Source organism: Oreochromis niloticus, linkage group LG17, assembly GCF_001858045.2.
Source record: "Oreochromis niloticus isolate F11D_XX linkage group LG17, O_niloticus_UMD_NMBU, whole genome shotgun sequence".
NCBI lineage: Eukaryota > Metazoa > Chordata > Actinopteri > Cichliformes > Cichlidae > Oreochromis > Oreochromis niloticus.
In genome coordinates this window covers 16,450,982-16,470,810 of record NC_031981.2, presented here as the reverse complement: position 1 = coordinate 16,470,810, position 19,829 = coordinate 16,450,982, and the positions used below count along the sequence as shown (strand labels likewise).

Below are 19,829 nucleotides of genomic sequence, written 5' to 3'. Positions count from 1 at the left end.
AAGACTGACACATAAGTTCACTCAAATGGAGAAAAAGGTAAGATAAACTGGAAATGTAAAGATTGCATGTAAGACCTCATGTTTTTAAATCAGGAATTGGATCTATATATAATGTGAAGTTATGTTTTCATGCAAAACAAACTGAGGTATACCAACTTTGTTCTATTCAAATGTTGAATAAAAATGAAAACAATCTGCATGTTGGTACAGGATAAACAGGTCAGCTTGTTGTACTGTAGTGAATTTACATTAAAGTATGAATGTCATGGTAATTTGGGGCTTTTAATTATTACTTTAAACAGTTGTTTTTATCAACTGATCATTCCAGTGTGGAATCACGACACATGCAACTGGTTGGGGGTGAGTGGATGAAGACAGGACAAAGACATGTTCTGGTACACGTATATTACACAAAGTGGATGGAATAATTCAACCCAGTTTTCCAACAGGACAATGATCCCAAACATAAGAACTATTTTTGAAAGCAGGCTAACATTAAGCTCCTGGACTGGCCCTCCCAAAGCCCCACCTTCAACCCTATTTAAAATTTGTGGACTATGCTTAAAAGCCAGGGCTTTGCGAGGAAACTCTACCAATTCTGCCAAGAAGCGTGGTCAGATATCCACCAGAATTAATGCCAGAAGCTTGTTAATGGCTACCAAATCTGGTCAAGATGCAACTTACTAAGCGGCACATCAACAAAGTATTGGTTGGGGTGCATGTATATATATTTTTGAGCCTGTGTAAATTAGCAGAAATCTAAAATAAATACAAATTTATGTCTGCTGTACATTCATTCCACCTTGGAAAAAGAACACTCAAAGAAAGTATTACAACCTCAAATTACCATGATATTCATGCTATGATGGGTAGACAATAACTCTAGGACATGAAGGTGATCTGTCTCTCCAAACTCTTAAACTAAAGACTTGTAAAATCAAGCAAATTATCTAATAGCTACACTTTGAAATTATATTGAAAATCCTTTCAGAATGTTTTATTGTTTCCTCATGTCTTAAAAATGTTTCTTTTGTGTTTGTAATGTACTAATACTATATGGAGTTAGGAGCCTGCTCTTCTTTTTATATGTTCCTTTTGTAGGTATGTTTGCATGCTTCACGAGTAACCACGTGCTCTTGTTATTATTTTTCCCTGGTTTCTCTATATAAGCAGCACAGTGGAGCACTTTGCAAAAGAGAAATTCCCATAGGGACTTAAGCACTAAATGGTTTCTGACTACAGTGATGTATGAGTAAGTTCCCCAAAGTGTGTACACTGTGAAATATCTAAAGCCAACGGGATGGGTCATATTTGCAGAGACTTTTGCTACATTATTCTGTCATCACCTTTTATTTGCTTCCACATTTCTTTCTTTAATCTGTGCCAGTGGCTCAGTAGTTCTTTACATATGTGCCTTTGGCTTTGTGAGACTGGAAAGCACAAGTGTGTCTGTGTATGCATCTGCTGTGTATCCGAAATAGTCCCTCATCTTGTCCTTACAAAGGAATGAGGAGCTGTGCAGGGTCAGAGAAGGCAGGAGGGGGGTCTGCAGGGGATAAATGGGTGGGTGTGTGCGGCTGTGAGGACTTGGTGAAGGAGAAAATAGATTATTCCATCTGTCTCAGAATCTGCCCTGCTGCTGACCCGCACCCAGGAGATGGTGGTCACATGGTAACCAAACCTTTAAAAACTCCCAACATGCTCACCCAGGACTCCAACTATCTCCAGACACCAGCTGGTCTTGGTGCTCACACTGCTTTCTCTTCCCCCTCTGAGACACCATCATGTCAGACACCGAGGAAATTGTGGAGGAATACGAGGAAGAGGTGGAAGAAGAGGTCGAGGAGGAAGAGGATGACAATGAACAGAGGCAAGCGGAGCACGAAGAAGAGACCAAACCTCGACCTAAAGCGACTTATGTGCCTAATATGGCTCCTCCAAAGATCCCAGATGGAGAAAGGGTGGATTTTGATGACCTGCATCGCAAGAGGCTGGAGAAAGATTACAATGACCTTCAGACACTGATTGAGCTGCATTTCACCAGCCGTCAGAAAGAGGAGGAAGAACTGATTGCGCTGCGTAACCGCATTGAATGCCGCCGCGCTGACAGGGCCGAACAACAGCGTGTTCGTGCAGAGCAGGAGCGTGAGCGCCAGACGCGGGTTGCCGAGGAAAAAGCAAGGCGTGAAGAGGAGGCAGCCAAACTGCGGGCTGAGGAGGAAGCCAAGAAGAAGATGGCTTTCTCCAACAAGTCATTCGGTGGCTACTTGCAGAAGGTGGACCAGAAGAAGGGCAAGAAGCTAACAGCTCGTGAGGAGAAGAAGAAGGCCCTGATGGAGCGCAGGAAACCACTCAACATCGACCACCTGAGCCAGGAGAAGTTGGTGGAGAAGGCACAGGAGCTCTGGCAGTGGCTCCACCAGCTGCACGCCGAGAAGTTTGAGCTGGCAGAAAAGCTCAAGAGGCAGAAGTATGACATCCACGTGCTACGAAATCGCGTCAACGACCATCAGAGGTGGTCGAAAACATCCAAGACGTCCCGTGGGGCCAAGGGCAAGTCTGGCGCTTGGAAGTAAGCACCTTGTGGAAGCGCACCATGTTCCTGCTGGACTATTTGGTCACCAAATTGTATGATAAAAGCTATCCAAGCAGCTGTGCGTAGATTGAGTTGGACTGCAATGAATCAAGCAAAATAAAGTTAAGGTTGAATGATATCTGTGATTGTTCTATTGAGATTGAAGAAGTTAATTTGTGTGATTTAACTCAATATGAATGCCTGGTGGTTTTATTTTATGACGCCACAAGAGGATGTCTCATGTTTCATTTTTCACCAGTGAAGCTATAAAAAGGCATTAAATAGTGTTGAATCTTCCCCTCAGAAAACTATACCTTTTATTATAAGAAAAAAAGTTTTTCTTGTCACAATGCAAGAAAAATGGGCAAAAGTGGCACTGGCTAGGTGGTGGATAATAGCTGTAAAGTCAAACAGGTGCTGCACAGCTGAGTTTTATGTGGCTAATTTAGTCTCTGGAGCTCTGGACTGACAGTGTTGTCCTGCAGCACTTAGAGCAAAAAGGCCACTAAATGTTGACTGATGGGTCTAGCAGTTTTAGGCTTGATGCCTTAGATCTTACATAGTACAGTGTTTTAATGTACAAGTAACAAATTCTTCTTTATGATCAAGGGTGTAAATCACAGTGTCAGTTATTTAAAACATGCTCCTGTATCAGCTGAAATCACATAATGAAGTAGTGTAAAATAAGTGTATTTGTACAAATCCACATGGAATAATGTATACCGCCTTAAATATGATTGGCTGTTAGAATCATTAAAAAAGACCATTTTTCCTTTTCCTTTTTTAAAACACGTCTTTATTTAACGATTCAAGTCAAAATGTCAGGTCATAGAAAAAGATAGCATAGAGTTTTACTCATATAATTCTCATCAAATATGTGACTTTATCAGGTTGTATCATTGAGACTGATTACAGTTTTAAAGTAGACAAGCAAGAAAACTGATGATCCACTGGAGGCCAAATGTGGGCAGCAGAGGGAGGAAAATGTGACGACCTAAAATAAAAAAGAAAAACAAAAGTTAGAGCAGCGGAAGCACAAACAGCTGACCTGACTATATGTTCATCACACAGACAAGCACAAAGCAGGGAAAGGAACAAAACCAAAATATGAGACATAATGTGAGACATAAGAAAGCCAACCTTCAAAATACAACAGGAAGCAACCAGGAAAGAAATAACCAACAAAAAAGACGATACAGCGCACACAGACGCATCATATCTAACTTTTCAAATGTTCCAGTAGAATAAGAGAAAAGAGCTTTCTTTTAGCTCATTCCATTAAAAGGCTCAATGCTAAAACGTTCAGTGATTTAACCTTGTAAGTTGTGTATTTAAAGGTGCAGTTGGTCATTTTTTTTGAGAAAATAAAAATCATGTTTTTGTCTTCAGTTTTCTACATTATCCAACCAGATTCTTAAGTAAAATGTTTTATTTATTTTTTTTTTTTACCATGAAGGGTTTCATTGGATTAAAGCAAGCTTCTTTTGACAAGAGACAGAATTCATTTAAGTTTTTTTTTATTAATAGCATAGAAAGCCCTACATGGCCACGGTCCTGCACATATACCAGAGCTACTGAGACCTTGTAACAGCAGAGGGCCTCTAAGATAAACTGAATAGTGTTTAAACTGCTCCATGCTCTTATTTTAAATCCGGAGGCAGCAACTTTTGAGGTTGTGGCTTTTGAACTTTGGAGCAGCCTTCCTGAGCCTGTGAGGTTGGCTGAATCTGTGGCTAATTTACTTTTCATTAATCTTTTACCCATTTTGGGGCAATAATTCACCTGTAAGGTGTTTATGAAAGAATGCATGAAGGAATGAGTGTAAGACCTTTTATATGAATGTGTGTTTGAATGCTGGGACATGTACACTTACCTTCAATCTACGTTATAAAAAGTGCTGTACAAATCCAGATTTAGTAGCATATGTTATTTTGTATTGATTAGAAGATTGATGCCCACTGTTATCCTGTTTCTCTTAAATTATTATCTGTCACATTGTGGCGATCTCTTTGCAACATTATAGTCCAGTTTGTGTCCACTGCAGTCCTGTTACAGGTTAAATGAATGTCAGAGCTTTTCGCAGGGACATGGTATTTCCACTAGATGGCACTAGAAAACCAGTTTGAAGCATTTAAGCGTTAAGGTCATGTGAAAAACACACCCAGGAGGCATTACATAACAAAATGTTCAGATTTTGACCATAAGGGGTTATAATCAGTTACCTGGTTGCATTCAGGTTTATTGAAGACAGCTTAAAGAAGCATAAATGTTCAAATCATATACCTCACACAACTGGACGATGTAGTCTGTGCAATAATTGCACATAATTGGCAATAATTATGGTAAGATGGCTCCATTTTATGTAGCTATGCAGGTATAGGGTTTGCAATTACGATACATAATCCTGATTAAATTCACAAAGGTTTCGAGCTTTTATTGTTTGCACTTATTCCTTCGGTGTAGTTTAGAGGAAATGAGGTAAAGTGAAATGCAGATAAATGATAGCAGATAATTTGTAGGTTCAGACTTCTTTTCTGTATCTATTTGCCTCTGTGTAAACCAGCTTTCTGATTGTCCAGCATGGAAAACACCCTCTTTACCAACAGTTAACTGCAATGCAACATAAATTATCATTAGACCAAGCTGTGGGGAAATTTCTCACCCCCTGTGGTTTTTGATTGTCATTCAGGCTTAGATTGCCTTACTGCTGTTTTGCTGTCACGGCGCTGACAAGCCATTAAAGCTTTCCAGACACGGCGGTATACCCACAGGTTACCATAGACACGGGGAGGACCTGTCTGCACAATCAGGTCTCTATACCCCCTCCAGCCTCACTATGCCCGCTCTTACATACACACCAGCTAAAGGTATGGTGCGTATATTGATGGTGTTGTGACAAATGCCTGACCTGACAGCATCGGGAAGCACCAGAGCACCAATCAAACACCTGCATCTCACCAGGGAGCAAGAAGTTCCCAGAAGTTCTGCTGCTGAAGTTGGTAACAAGTCGTTTCCCGATGGCGGCAGCTTTGTTGTGCTGAGTTCCCTTTAGGTTTGAAGGAAAGCTTGCAAGCAATGACTTGAAACGTGTCCACTCATATCAAAAAGGCTGTGTGTGTGTGTTCACAGCAACTGCAAGGTCATCAGTGGGAGGGCTGTTCTGTGCTCATTAGTACCTTTTTAGAAAAGAGGAGAATGCAAGTGCTGCATGATTGGCAGCTCCTGGGCCGCATATTCTATCCTGACCAGGATCCTATTATCTGGTTTGGTTCAGCTCAGATTTATATTTCAATATAAATGATGAGGAGCTTACAGTTCATGTACTGGTTGTTTTATGGTGTAGGTATGTTTTATTTGGGGCTACAATGTTTTGGATGGCATGGTCTGAGGAAATAAGACATCAAAGCTTGCTTACTTGTCAAAAATCAGTGACAGATGAAAGACATTTTTAACAAGCAAATTGCTCGAGAAGACAGTTTAAGAGCCCTGTCATCAGATATTTTTTGGTTTGATGTGACACTATTTAGTGATGCTTTGAATACTCATCATTGATGTTTTTCTGTTCATCCATAAGTGTTATTTTTTTGTTTTCCTGACAGCTATAAAACAGAAAATGGAAAGACATGTTATATGATGTATGTGTAGCTGAATGATACCAGATAGCCAATATTGGCAATTTGAATTAACTGCCTGGAAATCCAAAAATCCAATATTATCTGGGCTCCGATAGCATACACTTTATTCTTGTACCTCTATGTGGTTATAATGCGCACTTTACACACTAACTGGAGTCTGACCAACAAAAGCAGTATTTTGCAGCATTTACCTGATTTAGCCATTTCTGAAGTTTAGGCATTTTATTAGCTCACTTTATTAGCTGGAGGTTTCATTCTGATCTGAGCACAGTACACAAGAATCACTTTACCTGCAGCACTGATCACTTAATTTAAACCATTTAGTAGCATAAAGATTCTCTGTTGGAATATTTAGCTTGTTTTTTTAATACGAAATATTACTGTATTACTAAAATATTACTAAACAGCATGCATGTTGCATACTATTTGTGTCCCACTAGATCAGGGATGTCAAACATAAGGCCTGGGGGCCAGAATCAGACACCAGTCTGGCCCACTGGATAGTTTTGGAAGATGTGAAGGAGGACACACGTTTTGGACTTTTAATGCAAAGACCTCTTTAAGAGCTCCTCTACAACCATTCATACTACAACAAGATAATTAAGTTATAGATTACAGTTAAATGATAGAAAAGCTGATTCTTCATTATCTACTCTAGAAATTGTATTTCTTTTACAACTGGGCCACAATTAAAACAAACAAGAAAAAAGGAATCTGTGACTTAACAAAAACTTCCTGTTTTGTAATGACAGGACACTCTGTGCTGACAGATTTCATTCAGTTACTACAGCAGCAGAAAAAACTGAGATGTGCTGTTGCGCTTCTTTTTCTTATATTGCAATATCTAAAGGATTAAAAACAGAGCAAATGCTTACTTCTATACTGTTAAACAGCAACATGTTGGCATCAGTGATTACTCAGGTTTTTGTGAAGATTTCTGTACGCGTAAAAAGTAAAACAACAAAACATTCACGCACCCAGACATCAGTATTTACAAGTCTGTTACTCATCAAGCAAATATTTCAGTGTGTTTCTGAGTTTATTGGTCTACTTTATTAGAAAAGATAAAGAAAAGCTTGTTACTATAGTATGCTATTTATTGTTCTTTACTTTTATTTAAACAATAAAGAATATTTTTTTTTCTTAGTTTTAACAAAGGACGTTAGTAGGCATTGCCTTTCAGTTTAATTAGTTAATTTTTCTATAATAGTGACATAAAAATATATTAATGGGAATACTTTCTTAAATGCAGTCATAATGTCTTTGTGCTTCTGCATTTAGCCCAACAGCGTCTGCAGTAATGCTGCCATAAAGCCTGTGTAATGTAGTGGCTCGTCATTACTGTAACTTGTTAATGAGTATTAAATTATGCCTCTTGGTAAACACCACAAAAGATAAAAAGACAATTTTAGAGTCTTTCATGCGATAAAAGTCATCTGTTTTTACTCTGTTTTGAAAGTTTCTGTTACTTTGACGTGTATGAGCTTGTTACATGCAGTGAGAGCAAAGAGGAACGCTGGTTTATGATATGGTAGAAAGGGTAAAAATACAATATCAGTGTATTATATTGAATCTTTTTATTTATTAATTTTCCTCTAGCATTTTTGTCAAACATAGAACTCAATTCCTTAACTAAAAATACCTTCACCTTTTATTTACACCTTTAAAGTTTTTATGGAAAACAGATATGGGTGACACTGCATGAGGGAACACGTAAACACCACCAGAAACAGCACCTCCACAGTTTGTACATCCTCGGTTCCTCTCCTCATGTGTTAGTCCTTCCCACTTGAGGCGAGAGAAGGCGAGGTAATGGGTATTTAATGAAATGAGACATCCTCGCTTTGTAGCCTAATTTTAAGTGATGTCAATTAAATGTGACGCGTGTTACAGCTGGATCATAAATTGTTTTCTTATAGCCTTCTGCTGCTCTGAGATGTTTATGATCTTAGATGCAACAGCGTTCTTGACTTCTTTATATTTAGGGCCATTTTTCATTAAATTCATAATGTGCCAAAATGTGACAAGCATGTGAATAAAGACCCACGAACAGTCAAGTGTGCCACACTTCTTTTACACGCTGTAGGTAAAACACCTTCAGACAGACTACACCTGTCCATCCATGGTCATCTCTCCTCTCCTCTGTCCTCTTGGTGCATTTTACGAATCGATACATCCTTCAGCATGTCGTATTGGGACTGATTTCCAGGTCACAGGCAGCAGGATAGAGGAAGCAAGGAGGTGCAATTTAGAGAGTTTATTGACCAATTATTGTGACTCCCGGGTTTTTTGGTTATGCCCTGTAGCCAGTGATAATGACTGATTTTAAACCACATGCTCATATGTCTTATTGATACCTCATTGGTGTGTATGTATGTGGGTGAATATGACTGGTTGTTTTGTATTTTTTTCTGCTCTTTCTTATTTAAGATGTTGGCTGTAATATGACCCCAATGCAGGCCACAAGCCAAACTACAGCATCTATTTGCATTATCTACATTTACTCAAGAAGTCTAGAGTTAATGTACCAGTGTACGTATAATTTTAGTATTCAAACACATAAAACAGATGCAAATAGAGAATAGTTATGTTTCATAAGCTGATGTCAAAGAAAAAAAACATGTCTTTTTTGTGTTTCTTGAGCTATATTTGAACCATTTGTTCCTGCTTAGCAAGGCCACTGTTTTGTGCTTTAGTATCAGTGTTAAGATGAATGTCAAAGTCAAACAACCACATAAAAACTAGTACCCACGGCTTCCCGGGAGAGCATGGTTTTATAGCAAGATAATGTTATGCTCTCTGGCTGCTATAAAATGTACTGTATGTACCAGCAAAGCAAAATCTACTTCATTCTGTACAGTGAGTACTTGCAGATGTAGTTAACTTCTTAGCAAAGAGATGCTTGCCTTATATAAGTCAGCTAAGGGGAAAAACTGCTATTTACACTCATCGGACACTTTCTTAGATACACCTCACTAGTTTCATGCATGAACCCATTTTCCCCTCAGAAATGCCACAAATGATTCATTGTGGCACAGATTCAACAAAGTGCTGGAAACATTCTCATAGATTTTGGTTCATACTGGCATGATACCATCACACAATTGCTGCGGATTTGTGTGTAGCCAACAAATGTGGGATATTCCACTACATCTCAAATGGACTAAGAACTGATGACTGTGGCGGCCATCTTGGTATGTGATGTGTTATCCTGGTGGATAACACATATCTTCAGAAGATGGGCACAATGTGGTCATGAAGGGATGGACCTGGGTTTTTGAAGCTATTTAATAGAAAAAAGGATTATGTCTTCTAACAAATGTATGCATTCTAATACACTTATACTTAATCATTGAAGTACATAGGAGCAGGTTTGCAGTTTGCGTTAAGCTGCCATGTTCCCCCACCACCATATTTGAATACAGTAGCAGGGAAGGACATCATCCTTCTAACTAATCGCGTTTTACATATGTGGCTAGAGATCAGCTACATATGTAAAAGACCAAAGGTGGAGGAAAAGAAAAGCCAAAGGCATTCACGCTCCATGGAAGGACATTTAAATTTGTGTCTGCACCTTCAGACCTATGTATAAGGGCTCCCCTTCACCAAAGAAACAAAAACACAAATCAAAGAGACAATGCTACTGGCATCTGGATAAAATGTTATCCCCTTCCTCCTCACTTCAAGTCTCATCTTCCGAACTAACCTCAGTGGGCTAAAACAGGAAAACTCGCATAAAAATGCTTATTTAGTCCCAATATTGTTGCAAATACTAATTGTCAGGAAATTAGACATGCAAGTCTTCCATCTCATGACAGCTAACAATGAGCTGGCACAAAACAACTGCTGGTTATAAGCTTACATTCACCTTGTAAGAATCCAACAAAGTTAAATCCACTTCAAAACCAGTTTCACTAACACAGGCTAACAGCAGCTAACACTGGCTAACAGCAGCTAACACTGGCTAACAGCAGCTAACACTGGCTAACTGCAGTTAACACAGTCTAACAGCAGTTAACAGTGGCTAACAGCAGTTAACAGTGGCAAGATGAGCAGTCTTACTGACAGAAAAGTCAAGCATATCCTCAACAACTCACGTTAGCATCACCATCATCAGACAGAAGTGAGATACTCTGACTCATTCCTAGTGTCACATTCCTTTCACAAAATGTAACAGCCTCTTCCAGACACAGTTAATAATGGTGGACGCTTCTCGCTCGGCATTGACAGCTGAGGTAAAGAGTGAACTGACAGAATTCCAGAGGGAAAAACTCTGGGGTAGATCTGGACCCGGTCCAAACAGTAGTAGAAACATGTCGGCTAGCTGTGGCCATTATGAGTTTTTTATGAGTCATTATGAGTTAATGTTTTTGATTTCTCTTAGCTGGCTAAAACATGTTTGCCATACAGTGTCCACTCTTACTAGGATTATGCACCTGAATTTGGAAGAGTTAGAAAGCAGAACTCCTGACTGCAGTCTCCAATCTATTGACATATAATGGTTGAAAGTTTTACACAGTGTAACTTTAAATCATATTTCTTTCCTATTTTGATGCTCAGTTTAAACTTCAGCAGGTCATCTTCATTGTGTGTATATACTTAAAATGAACTGCTTACGTGTGGTGATTAGATACTTGCATTAACAAGCAGTTGAACTGATGTACCCAATAAAGTGGACTTTTTATGCCCACCTAATGCAAGTCCAACATGGTTTCTGTATTACATTCATTGCTTTATTGTATATTTCTTTTTGATTTCAAATGCAGCACTACATTTAATAGTGTATTTATATAGTTTGATACTATTACTAGTTCTAATCCACTGGTTCGACTTAAATTAGCCCCTTAATCACCTCAGTTTGCTGGTTGATTTAGTGGTTGGTCTATTATGAATTAGGCAGAGAATTGGATACTTATCTCACCTACAGCTCGCGAAATTATGGGCAATTTCACATGCTAAGCATACTCAAAGAAAACAGTGCAGGTCATAAAGGTTGATGTTGGGTTTTTTTGTTACATTTTTGGTAAAACACACTTCAGTATTCTGTTATAAACACACACACATGCAAACAGAGTACCAGAGGGGGACCGGCTTACAGAAATGCTCAAGTTCCAGGTCTCTGGATGCCTTTAGCCTGTGGATAAATTAGCCTGCCCTGGAGACAGTGTGGTTTGGGCTTATCTCCAGCCTCCTCCAAATTGAGGTGGGAGTTAGTAGCAGCCAGAGGTATAAAGGAGATTTAGCCTATCCGACAGGGCATTAATCTCCGTACCTCCTCAGCATCCTGCAAGTTTTCGAGTGGCTGTATCCCTCCGGCCACGTAAAGATTTGATGTCACCATGCATCCTATCAGCACTTCATTGCACAGTGAGTTCATAAGTATATGGCTTTAGGGTCTGTCTCTGGTAGAGCTTGTAAGGGAATAATAAGAGTGGAGCCTTAATTGCTCAGAGAGAGAGGCTCAGCTATCATGTAGCTGTTTGTGTTCTGATCACTGCTGATATCTAATTAAACATATTTTTCTATTTTATGACAATTTCTGTGACTGTATGTCTCTGAAGAGCACTGATGATGTTCTCAGTAATTACAGGTTATTTAGTTGTTCAGAAATGTGTTGGCTCTCAAGACTTCTCTAATGAAAGAGCCCTTTTGGATTAACATTGATCATTGATTAAAATAAACGGCTGTTTTATTCGATAACTATTACACTTACAGGCTAAAAGCTCTGCTGTAAATAAACACCTTCCTGTGACATAGAATATAAGCCAATAATGAGAGGGTTTCATCACTTAAAACTGACTTTACTGTTAACAACCCGTGCAGCACTTACATGTTTTCATACCTTGTTTGTACTGTGTTGTTCCCAGATGTGTCCCGCTGTCAGTCACCTGTAAATGTATATATGTATTCTGGTCTCACTGTTTTTTATAAGACTGTCCATATACTTTGAGCTTTGTGCTTTTGTTCTTCCTCTTTTTTTCTCTGTTGTAGTCCTTTCTTGTTTTTACTACTGCCTTTAGTTTAACTGAAGGTTTTATTAAATATACCTTCTGCTGTGTCTGCACCTATTTGCAGTAGATCTATGCTGCTGGAAGCTTCCCATGAATCACCGAGTGTTTCTTTTTCACTCACTGTGTGTTTACACACCTCTTTGCATTAAATTATTGGTTATTTTTAATCTCTGACTCTTTTCAACATGGCCGCCAGGGTGCAGCCACAGAGTCTGGCAGGTCCTGTGTGTTTGCCAAAAAAATATATCAAAACCCTTGGTTTTTACCATGTTTGTTTGGTCTTTTCTTGTCTTTCTACCTCCTCTTGAGCTTAACATGTCCACGTAAAATGGTTAATAATTAACACAGTTTGTCTTTCTCCTGAAGACTGAGCCTGGTTCTGCTGAAGGTTTCTTCCTGTTAAAAGGGAGTTTTTCCTTCCTACTGTTGCCAAAGTGCATGATCATATGGGGTCATCACATTTGAAGCACTCTTTAAAAGACTAAATGTAATATACATATATCCACTCACTGCCCACTTTATTAGGGAAAGCTATTCAACTGCTTTTTAAAACAAATATATAATTAGCCAATCACATGGTAGCAACTCAGTGTATTTAGGCATCTTGACATAGTGTAGGTGATCTGCTGAAGTTCAAATTGAGCATTAGAATGGGGACTTCTTTGAGCTGATAGGAAGCCAAAAGCAACTCAAATACCCACTTTTTACAACTAAGGTATGCAGAATAGCATCTCTGAAGGTACACCATGTTGAAGCAAATATGCTACAGCAGCAGAAAAGCACAGCAGGTGCCACTCCTGTTAGCTAAGAACAGAAAACTGAGCCTACAATTCACAGACTCACAACAGCTCATGTGTTTAACTTTACCATGGCTGGCAGAGAATAACATAATGTCTTGTAATATGCATTACCAGAGGCATGACCATGTTAAAAAGATGTTTTGAGGCGTTTCATGCTGAGTTCAGTTGTTTTTATGACATCATGGCAAGATACCCTTCTTTTAAAGCTTCAGTACATTAATGCAAGCTTTCCATCAAGCAGAAAAAAAAACGTAAAAGCTTAATGCTGCTTACCAAACTTTACAAGAAAGTTGATCCTCTCCGATCATGTTCTTCTTCATTTTTTATAACACCAATCATGTTCACAGCATCATGGAGCCAGAGTTAGATTTTTGTTTTTGGTGTTTTGAGTTTTTTCCTGCAACAGATAATGCCCTGGCTGGTTTCATTTTCTGGTTTTAGTTTAGAAATCTAGTTTCTGTTCATTGTTAGACTTTGGTTTATATTTTATTGCTTGAATTGAAAATCCTGCTTCCTCTGTGTTTCTGTGTTGTGTGTTTTTCTAAATGACTTTCTGTTTTATTTTGGTAGTCTTTTCTCCCTTGTGTGTATTTAGTTTTACTTCCTTTATTTTATTGTCCCTCGATTGTTCACACCTGTTTGTTTACCCACCTGTTCCACGTTCTCCTAATCAGCCTCATGAGCCTTTGTGTATTTATAGTCTCACTTCTCTCCTCATCTTTTGTAGTGACAACTTTTATCCTGCCTTGTGTTTTGCTGGCTAGTTGATTCTGTTAACTATCCCTGCTTGGCACCAGCCAGTGTTGGATTTTGTTATTAACTTTGTGGACTTTGCTCTTCCCGAAATAAAGGTCAAGTATTTGTTCCATCTGCCTACCTGAGAGTCTACATTTAGGTCCCTGCTTGCACAACATGACAGAATGAAAGTGTGGGAACTGAAAGTGTGGTGGTATTATGTGCCCTTCTGTGTGTCCTACTTCTGTCCGCATGTATTGTGATGAAACACTAATGATATAAACCCATGCCGTTACTTAACAGCTCCTGGTGGCAACTCCCACGAACACATTTATAAGGACGCGGGTCAAACCTGTGACTCACCGCTGGATTGTAGGAGCTGGTTGTTCATTCATGATATAATACCGAAGTCACACATCGACTCGTCAGCGTTGGAGAGACACTGACTCACAATCGAAAGATTAGTTTATTTTGGATCATGACTCCTTTAACATCAGCATGAGAACCACATCAGTTTTACATTTGCTTATCTTTAATAAGACGCCAACAGATCCAAAAAGCTTCAGAGCTCTACTTGATTTGTTTGCATTAAGTATTACGACATTGCCAATTATTCCTAATTGTTGTTTTTTGGGAGTTATGCAATGTGCAAACTCTGAGCAAGAGGAAGCATACCAAACAGCATCCCTGCAGACATTATTGCGTTTGTCTGCTTGCAGTAATAGCTAGTGTAGGTGTAGCGCTGGCACAAGCCGTGGGTGGATTCATTATGTTTTCAGGTATTCCATCCGTACCTGCATCCTGTTCTCTTGAATACCTTGAGAAAATGTATTCAAATTTGGTACAAATGTTGGACCAGGTCAAAAGTCATCTTCCCCTCATGTCATTGAGCCAAGTGTGATGGCTTGAGAAACTCGTATTATCAAGGACAATAATACAGTTTGATCTTTGAAGCTGTTAAGAAAATCTGGGACCGGGAGGCTAAGCCAACATAGATGAGGTGACAAAGTATGGTTGGCAGGTGTAGGCAGGAGACAACAAACCAGTGCGTTCTCATGCTGAGGTGTCACATAATCCTGCTTTGCAAAATGCCACCATTAAGAGCAACATTTCTTTTGGCATCAGGGGCTTGATGCTGTGTCCCTGGCAGTTTTGGCCGCCAAGAGATGACAACCCCATTTTAAAGTTCTGCAAAATCTGCCTAAGGAAATTGGATGGGTGTCAGTAACATCAGTTGCAGGTTTATCTGCCAGCAGACCTTGGTTTTGTGCCATTAGGAACTTCATTCTTGGTACTTTGTTTTGTTTCATGTACACCCTCGTTTTACTTTCATCTGCTGGGTAGTTTTAGGAGCTTTAACCTACTTAGAGTTGGGAAAAGATTGTCACTTGGGTCATTATGTGCCCGACTAGCCAACTAATATTCAAATGTGCTGCCCTCACTAGCCCGCATCATAAATATTAGACCGTAAAGTAATTTATTCTTATTTTATTAATATATAATGTAAATCACCAATTGATTCTGAGATGATAAAACACCACCTGCCACTAACTGGGGCTACAGTCCCAACAGATGGCGGCACTGAGGAGAGACAGCTGTCCTAACCAACACGGTTGGGCAATACTTTTATGTAGAAAGTGGCATGGAATTTAGCAACATTTGTTTCCTCATCAGATTATTGTTTTGAATTTACCAGTGACTCGTGAAACCAGCGAATCATTCAAGACCAACATTCAAGATTTCATCATTGGTGGGGATAGTGTTAAAGTGCAGATCATTTGACAACCTTTGTAATGTAAGTAACAACTCTTAATTGTTTGGACGAGTGCAAAGATAACCCAGAAAAATGCAAAAATATGTGCATGTTTGACACAACTTCCTTTTATCTGGGTTATTGTCAGTTATCATGCCAACCCGTAGCTGCCACTAGTTGAATTCCTTCACAGTCGTTCAGCAGACTTTTATAACGCGAGTCTAGACAGGCACGGATATAAACTGCAACTTGATTGGCTGCCAGAGGCATACAGCCGCATGGCAGTAATTCTAGTTATTCATCTTTTTCTGGCAAATGTATCCCTGTACCATCTGTTTGATGTGGACATTGGATGCGTCTCTGGTTATGAATTGCTGTACTACCGAATGAGCCGTACCTGTGATGGAATGAGCGGCATTTGATAAACAGCTGCATTTAGATTCAAGATCACGTCCTCCGCTGTGTCCTCCGTCGGGTGATTCATGCTGACTCCTCCACCTCTGCTCACGATGTAAATCAGCAGAGCAGCTGGAGCGGCCTGATCGCACAGAACCTTCTGCTCCTAACCTGTTATTACCCCATCTTGCTGCCACTGTAACAATGCTGATGATAGTACCGCCGCACACCTGTTAGAGTCTCTTTTGTGGCTTCTCACAATGTCTTTGTTACTATTCCCAGACTAATTCTGAAACAGAGAGCATAATAGGAGTCAGTGCCAAAGGGTATCGGATATAAGCAGAGCAGGAGAGATGATCTCATTGGAGAGAAACTCTTTAGTTCCTTCTCTGGTGGTGTGCTCGCTGGGATTAATTTCTTTAAATCTGAACAAAAAATTCTTAAACTGAAGCTGTCAGGGTTTTGAGTTTGTTTTGTATTTTTGATTTTCTTATGTTAGATTGCCATAATATTAGGTTCTTGTAGTATTATTTCATTTGGGTTTAGTTGAGTTTTATTCTAGGTTTTAGTTTAACCCATGCCTCTGTGATTTATGAGTCTTTTCCTGTCCTCTGTATAGTCTGTCTTGTCCTCTGTGTTTTACTTTCTGTTATGCCAGTGCTTTAGTCTCTCCTCAGGTATTTCATGTCTGCGTGTTCCACATTCTAATTGTCAAGCTTGTGTTGTCATGTCTACGTTCCATGCTGTTTCCTGTTTTATTGTGAAAGTCCCTGTCCTGTGTGCAGTGTGTCTACTTTTGCTTCCCCTTGTCTCGTTAGGTCTGATTTGTCCCAGCTGTATTCCCACCTGTTCCCCATCCTCTCATTGCCCTTCTGTGTATTTAAGTCCTCCGTCTTCCTCTGTTCTGTGTTGGGTTGGGTTGTCTGTTTGTCTGGCTACATGTTTCTGTGAGTTTCGGCTCTTCATGTCTCAGGTTTTCCCTGCAGATTCAGGTTCATGTTTATCTCATGTCATAGTTTTTCATGATCCCGTTCAGGTCATGTTCATGTCACAGTTTTCATATTTTAGTTTTGCCCAGTTTAGGTTTCAGGTTAGTTTTTCTCCAGTTTGTTTTGCCTTATTTTTTGTTTTGACATCAGCTCAAATAAACGGCTCGCTTTCTGTTATACTTAATTTTTCTCTCGCGTCTGCGTTTTTGTCCACACCTCAAACACACCGGCGATCCCCACCGTGACAAAAGCAGCATTTAGCAGTCTCATAAAAAGTGTTTTTGTACCGTGTAATAATTAATCATGGGCTGTTGGTGGTGTATTATTTAAACAGAGGTACATTATTTTTTATTAATACACATAAGTGTATGCTTGTCTTTGAGCCAGGTCCTCTGGCCCCTCCTCAACAATGATGGAGCTCTAAGGGTGCATTTTATTCCCCAACCCACACCAACCTACTGTTTTCCACTTATAATGCTAATAACAATCATTAAGGTAGATATTGCAACAATATTTTCTGAACTAAGTTGAATTTAATGGACCTTTGAGGGGCACAATCTGTTCACATACAGCAAAGGCACTCTGTGTTACCTTGTTTGTCACAAAACGTATGCTCAAGTAAATGAACCCTCCATTTACAAAACAAGGACAACAAACTGTTAAAGAAATGCCAGCAAACACATGAATAGCACATGAAATATATTAAATATTGAAATCATAATATGGCCTGTAAAGGAAGGTCTTACTTTGCAAGCATCTTGGTTCAGCAGCAGATTTTTGTTGCAATGTCTAGACCAGGGGTAAGGAACTCCAGGCCTCAAGGGCCGGTGTCCTGCAGCTTTTAGATATCACCTTGGGTCAATACACCTGAATCAAATGACTAATTCATTACCAGGCCTCTGGAGTACTTCAAGACATGTTGAGGAGGTAATTTAGCTGTTTAAATCAGCTGTGTTGGATGAAGGAGACATCTAAAGCTTGCCGGACCTTGAGGCCTGGAGTTCCCCCACCCCTGGTCTTGACCAAAAGAGGTCACAGTTCACCTTCAAAGTAAAAGCTTCGCCTTACTTTCGAGGCGAATGGTGTCTGTTACGGGTTTGTTTTGCAGTTTTCCCGGTTTCACAACGACTCGGAGAGACGTTGGCAAGTGTTTGCAGACAAATCGGCGTCTTACAACAACAGCAATCTGCTAGCTATCCAAACAATCATAAAGAAGTTTATGGTGGAGCACCATATACTGATTCCATGAAGTGACTTCCAGTAATCTCCACCAACCACTCGCAGCTTGACAGGGCATAAACCACATAAACACTTTGTACTGGTGGCCAGTGGTTGCAAAGCAGTCTGTGACCAGTCTCCAGATGTTCACAGACACCTGGTGCCCCCTGGTCACTATTACTGGCAGCATTTTGGAGAGGTCTAGAAGCCTTGGCCGATGTTTGACTTGAAACGACAACTATAATCTCCCCATTCAATCATTTTTCATAAAAAACACTTTTTTTTTTTCTGTTGTATTCTGGAGGGCTATTGCTCAAGATCACCACTGAATGTTAACGAGGACTTCATACTTCATATTTTGTCAGTCTGTCTGTTATCCTTGAGTATCCTCTGAAAACACAACAAGTGCAAGATTTATCCTTTGGGCTCCTTCACATTCACACGTTTAGGGTCAAGGGTTCCACTGCTGGTCCAAATATTAATCCACGTCACGGTTATTCATGAGATGGATGTTTGTGTCAAGACACATCAACTGAAGGAGGAAGACTAATGAGAGAGGATTCCTTTGCTTTTATCCACGGGGTAAAACATCTATTTATAGTCACCTACATCAATATATTTCCCTCTATGCAGCCTCCGTCAAATGCTTCATAAAGCAAGCTTCACAAGCCTTCCTCTCTGATCAGAGATGACTTTTGATATTTTAAATAAGGTATTAATTAAACAAAAGACATGTAGGGTGTTTTTCTTTTAAAAAAAATTGAACAGAAGCCTTTAACCTTGACAGCACAGAAAAATCATCAACAGAGGAAGAGAAACAACATTCACTCAAATACGCTAAGTACGAGTTTATGTCTGTGATCCTTCAATTAAACACTTAACATCCTCCATACCCAGACAAGAGAGCGAGTCGAGTTTTAGCTGATGTTCCTGTGTGTGGGTGGGTTTATAGTCACTCCATGAAGATGATCTATTACTTCAGCTGAACTGAATTATTGAAAATTAGCTGCTGCTTTGTATTGATGCCTTTCGTGCCTTCTTGTTTGTAATACTGTTATAGATAATTTGCTGGAACTCTTTCACACCATCAATTTAATACCTGAATTATATTATTTCCTACCATATGCATTAAAGAGAGGATTACATGTCTGATCAGAGAGCCATGCATTTTTTTAATGGAGGCACCGAAAGCTATAAAAATGCCTGTTAGGCTATAATGGGTGGTGGCATTACATAACTGTCTGCCTACTTACCCCTTTAACTGTAATTGTTCTTATAATAGAAGCACCCCCCTCTACCTTGCCATTAATGAGTTAACCTTTTGACCTTTTGTGTCCAATGCCCTGTGGAAAATTGCACCAGTATAAAGCAGAGCAGTCTATGCAAAGTGATTTCTTCAGCTGTGTGGGAAATTAGATAAATACCAGCGACTGTGACACCAGCCACATTTTATATAAAGCAACAGTGTCAACCTTCCTGACTCTCTAACAAACGGTTGTTACTTAAGAAATATTAGATTTTATAATAACTTTTCAGTACTGTATAAGCTTTTTATTATAGATTGTTTTTACAGTCAGACATATGCCATACAATAATTTTGTTGTCTTTCTTACAATCTGACAATGTATTAGTTTTGATAACTATTCATGTGTTGGCACTGCACAGTACACAGAACGCTGCTGTATTATTTTATTTTTTTTTGGATGGATTGTAATCA

General features: G+C 39.4%; 1 protein-coding gene across 1 annotated transcript; it reads left to right on the top strand.

Moving 5' to 3' along the window:
- The first annotated feature begins 1,615 nt into the window (after positions 1 to 1,615).
- Positions 1,616 to 2,955, top strand: LOC100695053 (troponin T, cardiac muscle isoforms). The gene has a single exon (XM_074527740.1). It carries the CDS (start codon positions 1,785 to 1,787, stop codon positions 2,574 to 2,576), a length of 792 nt encoding a protein of 263 aa, XP_074383841.1. The 5' UTR covers positions 1,616 to 1,784; the 3' UTR covers positions 2,577 to 2,955.
- The last annotated feature ends 16,874 nt before the right edge of the window (positions 2,956 to 19,829 follow it).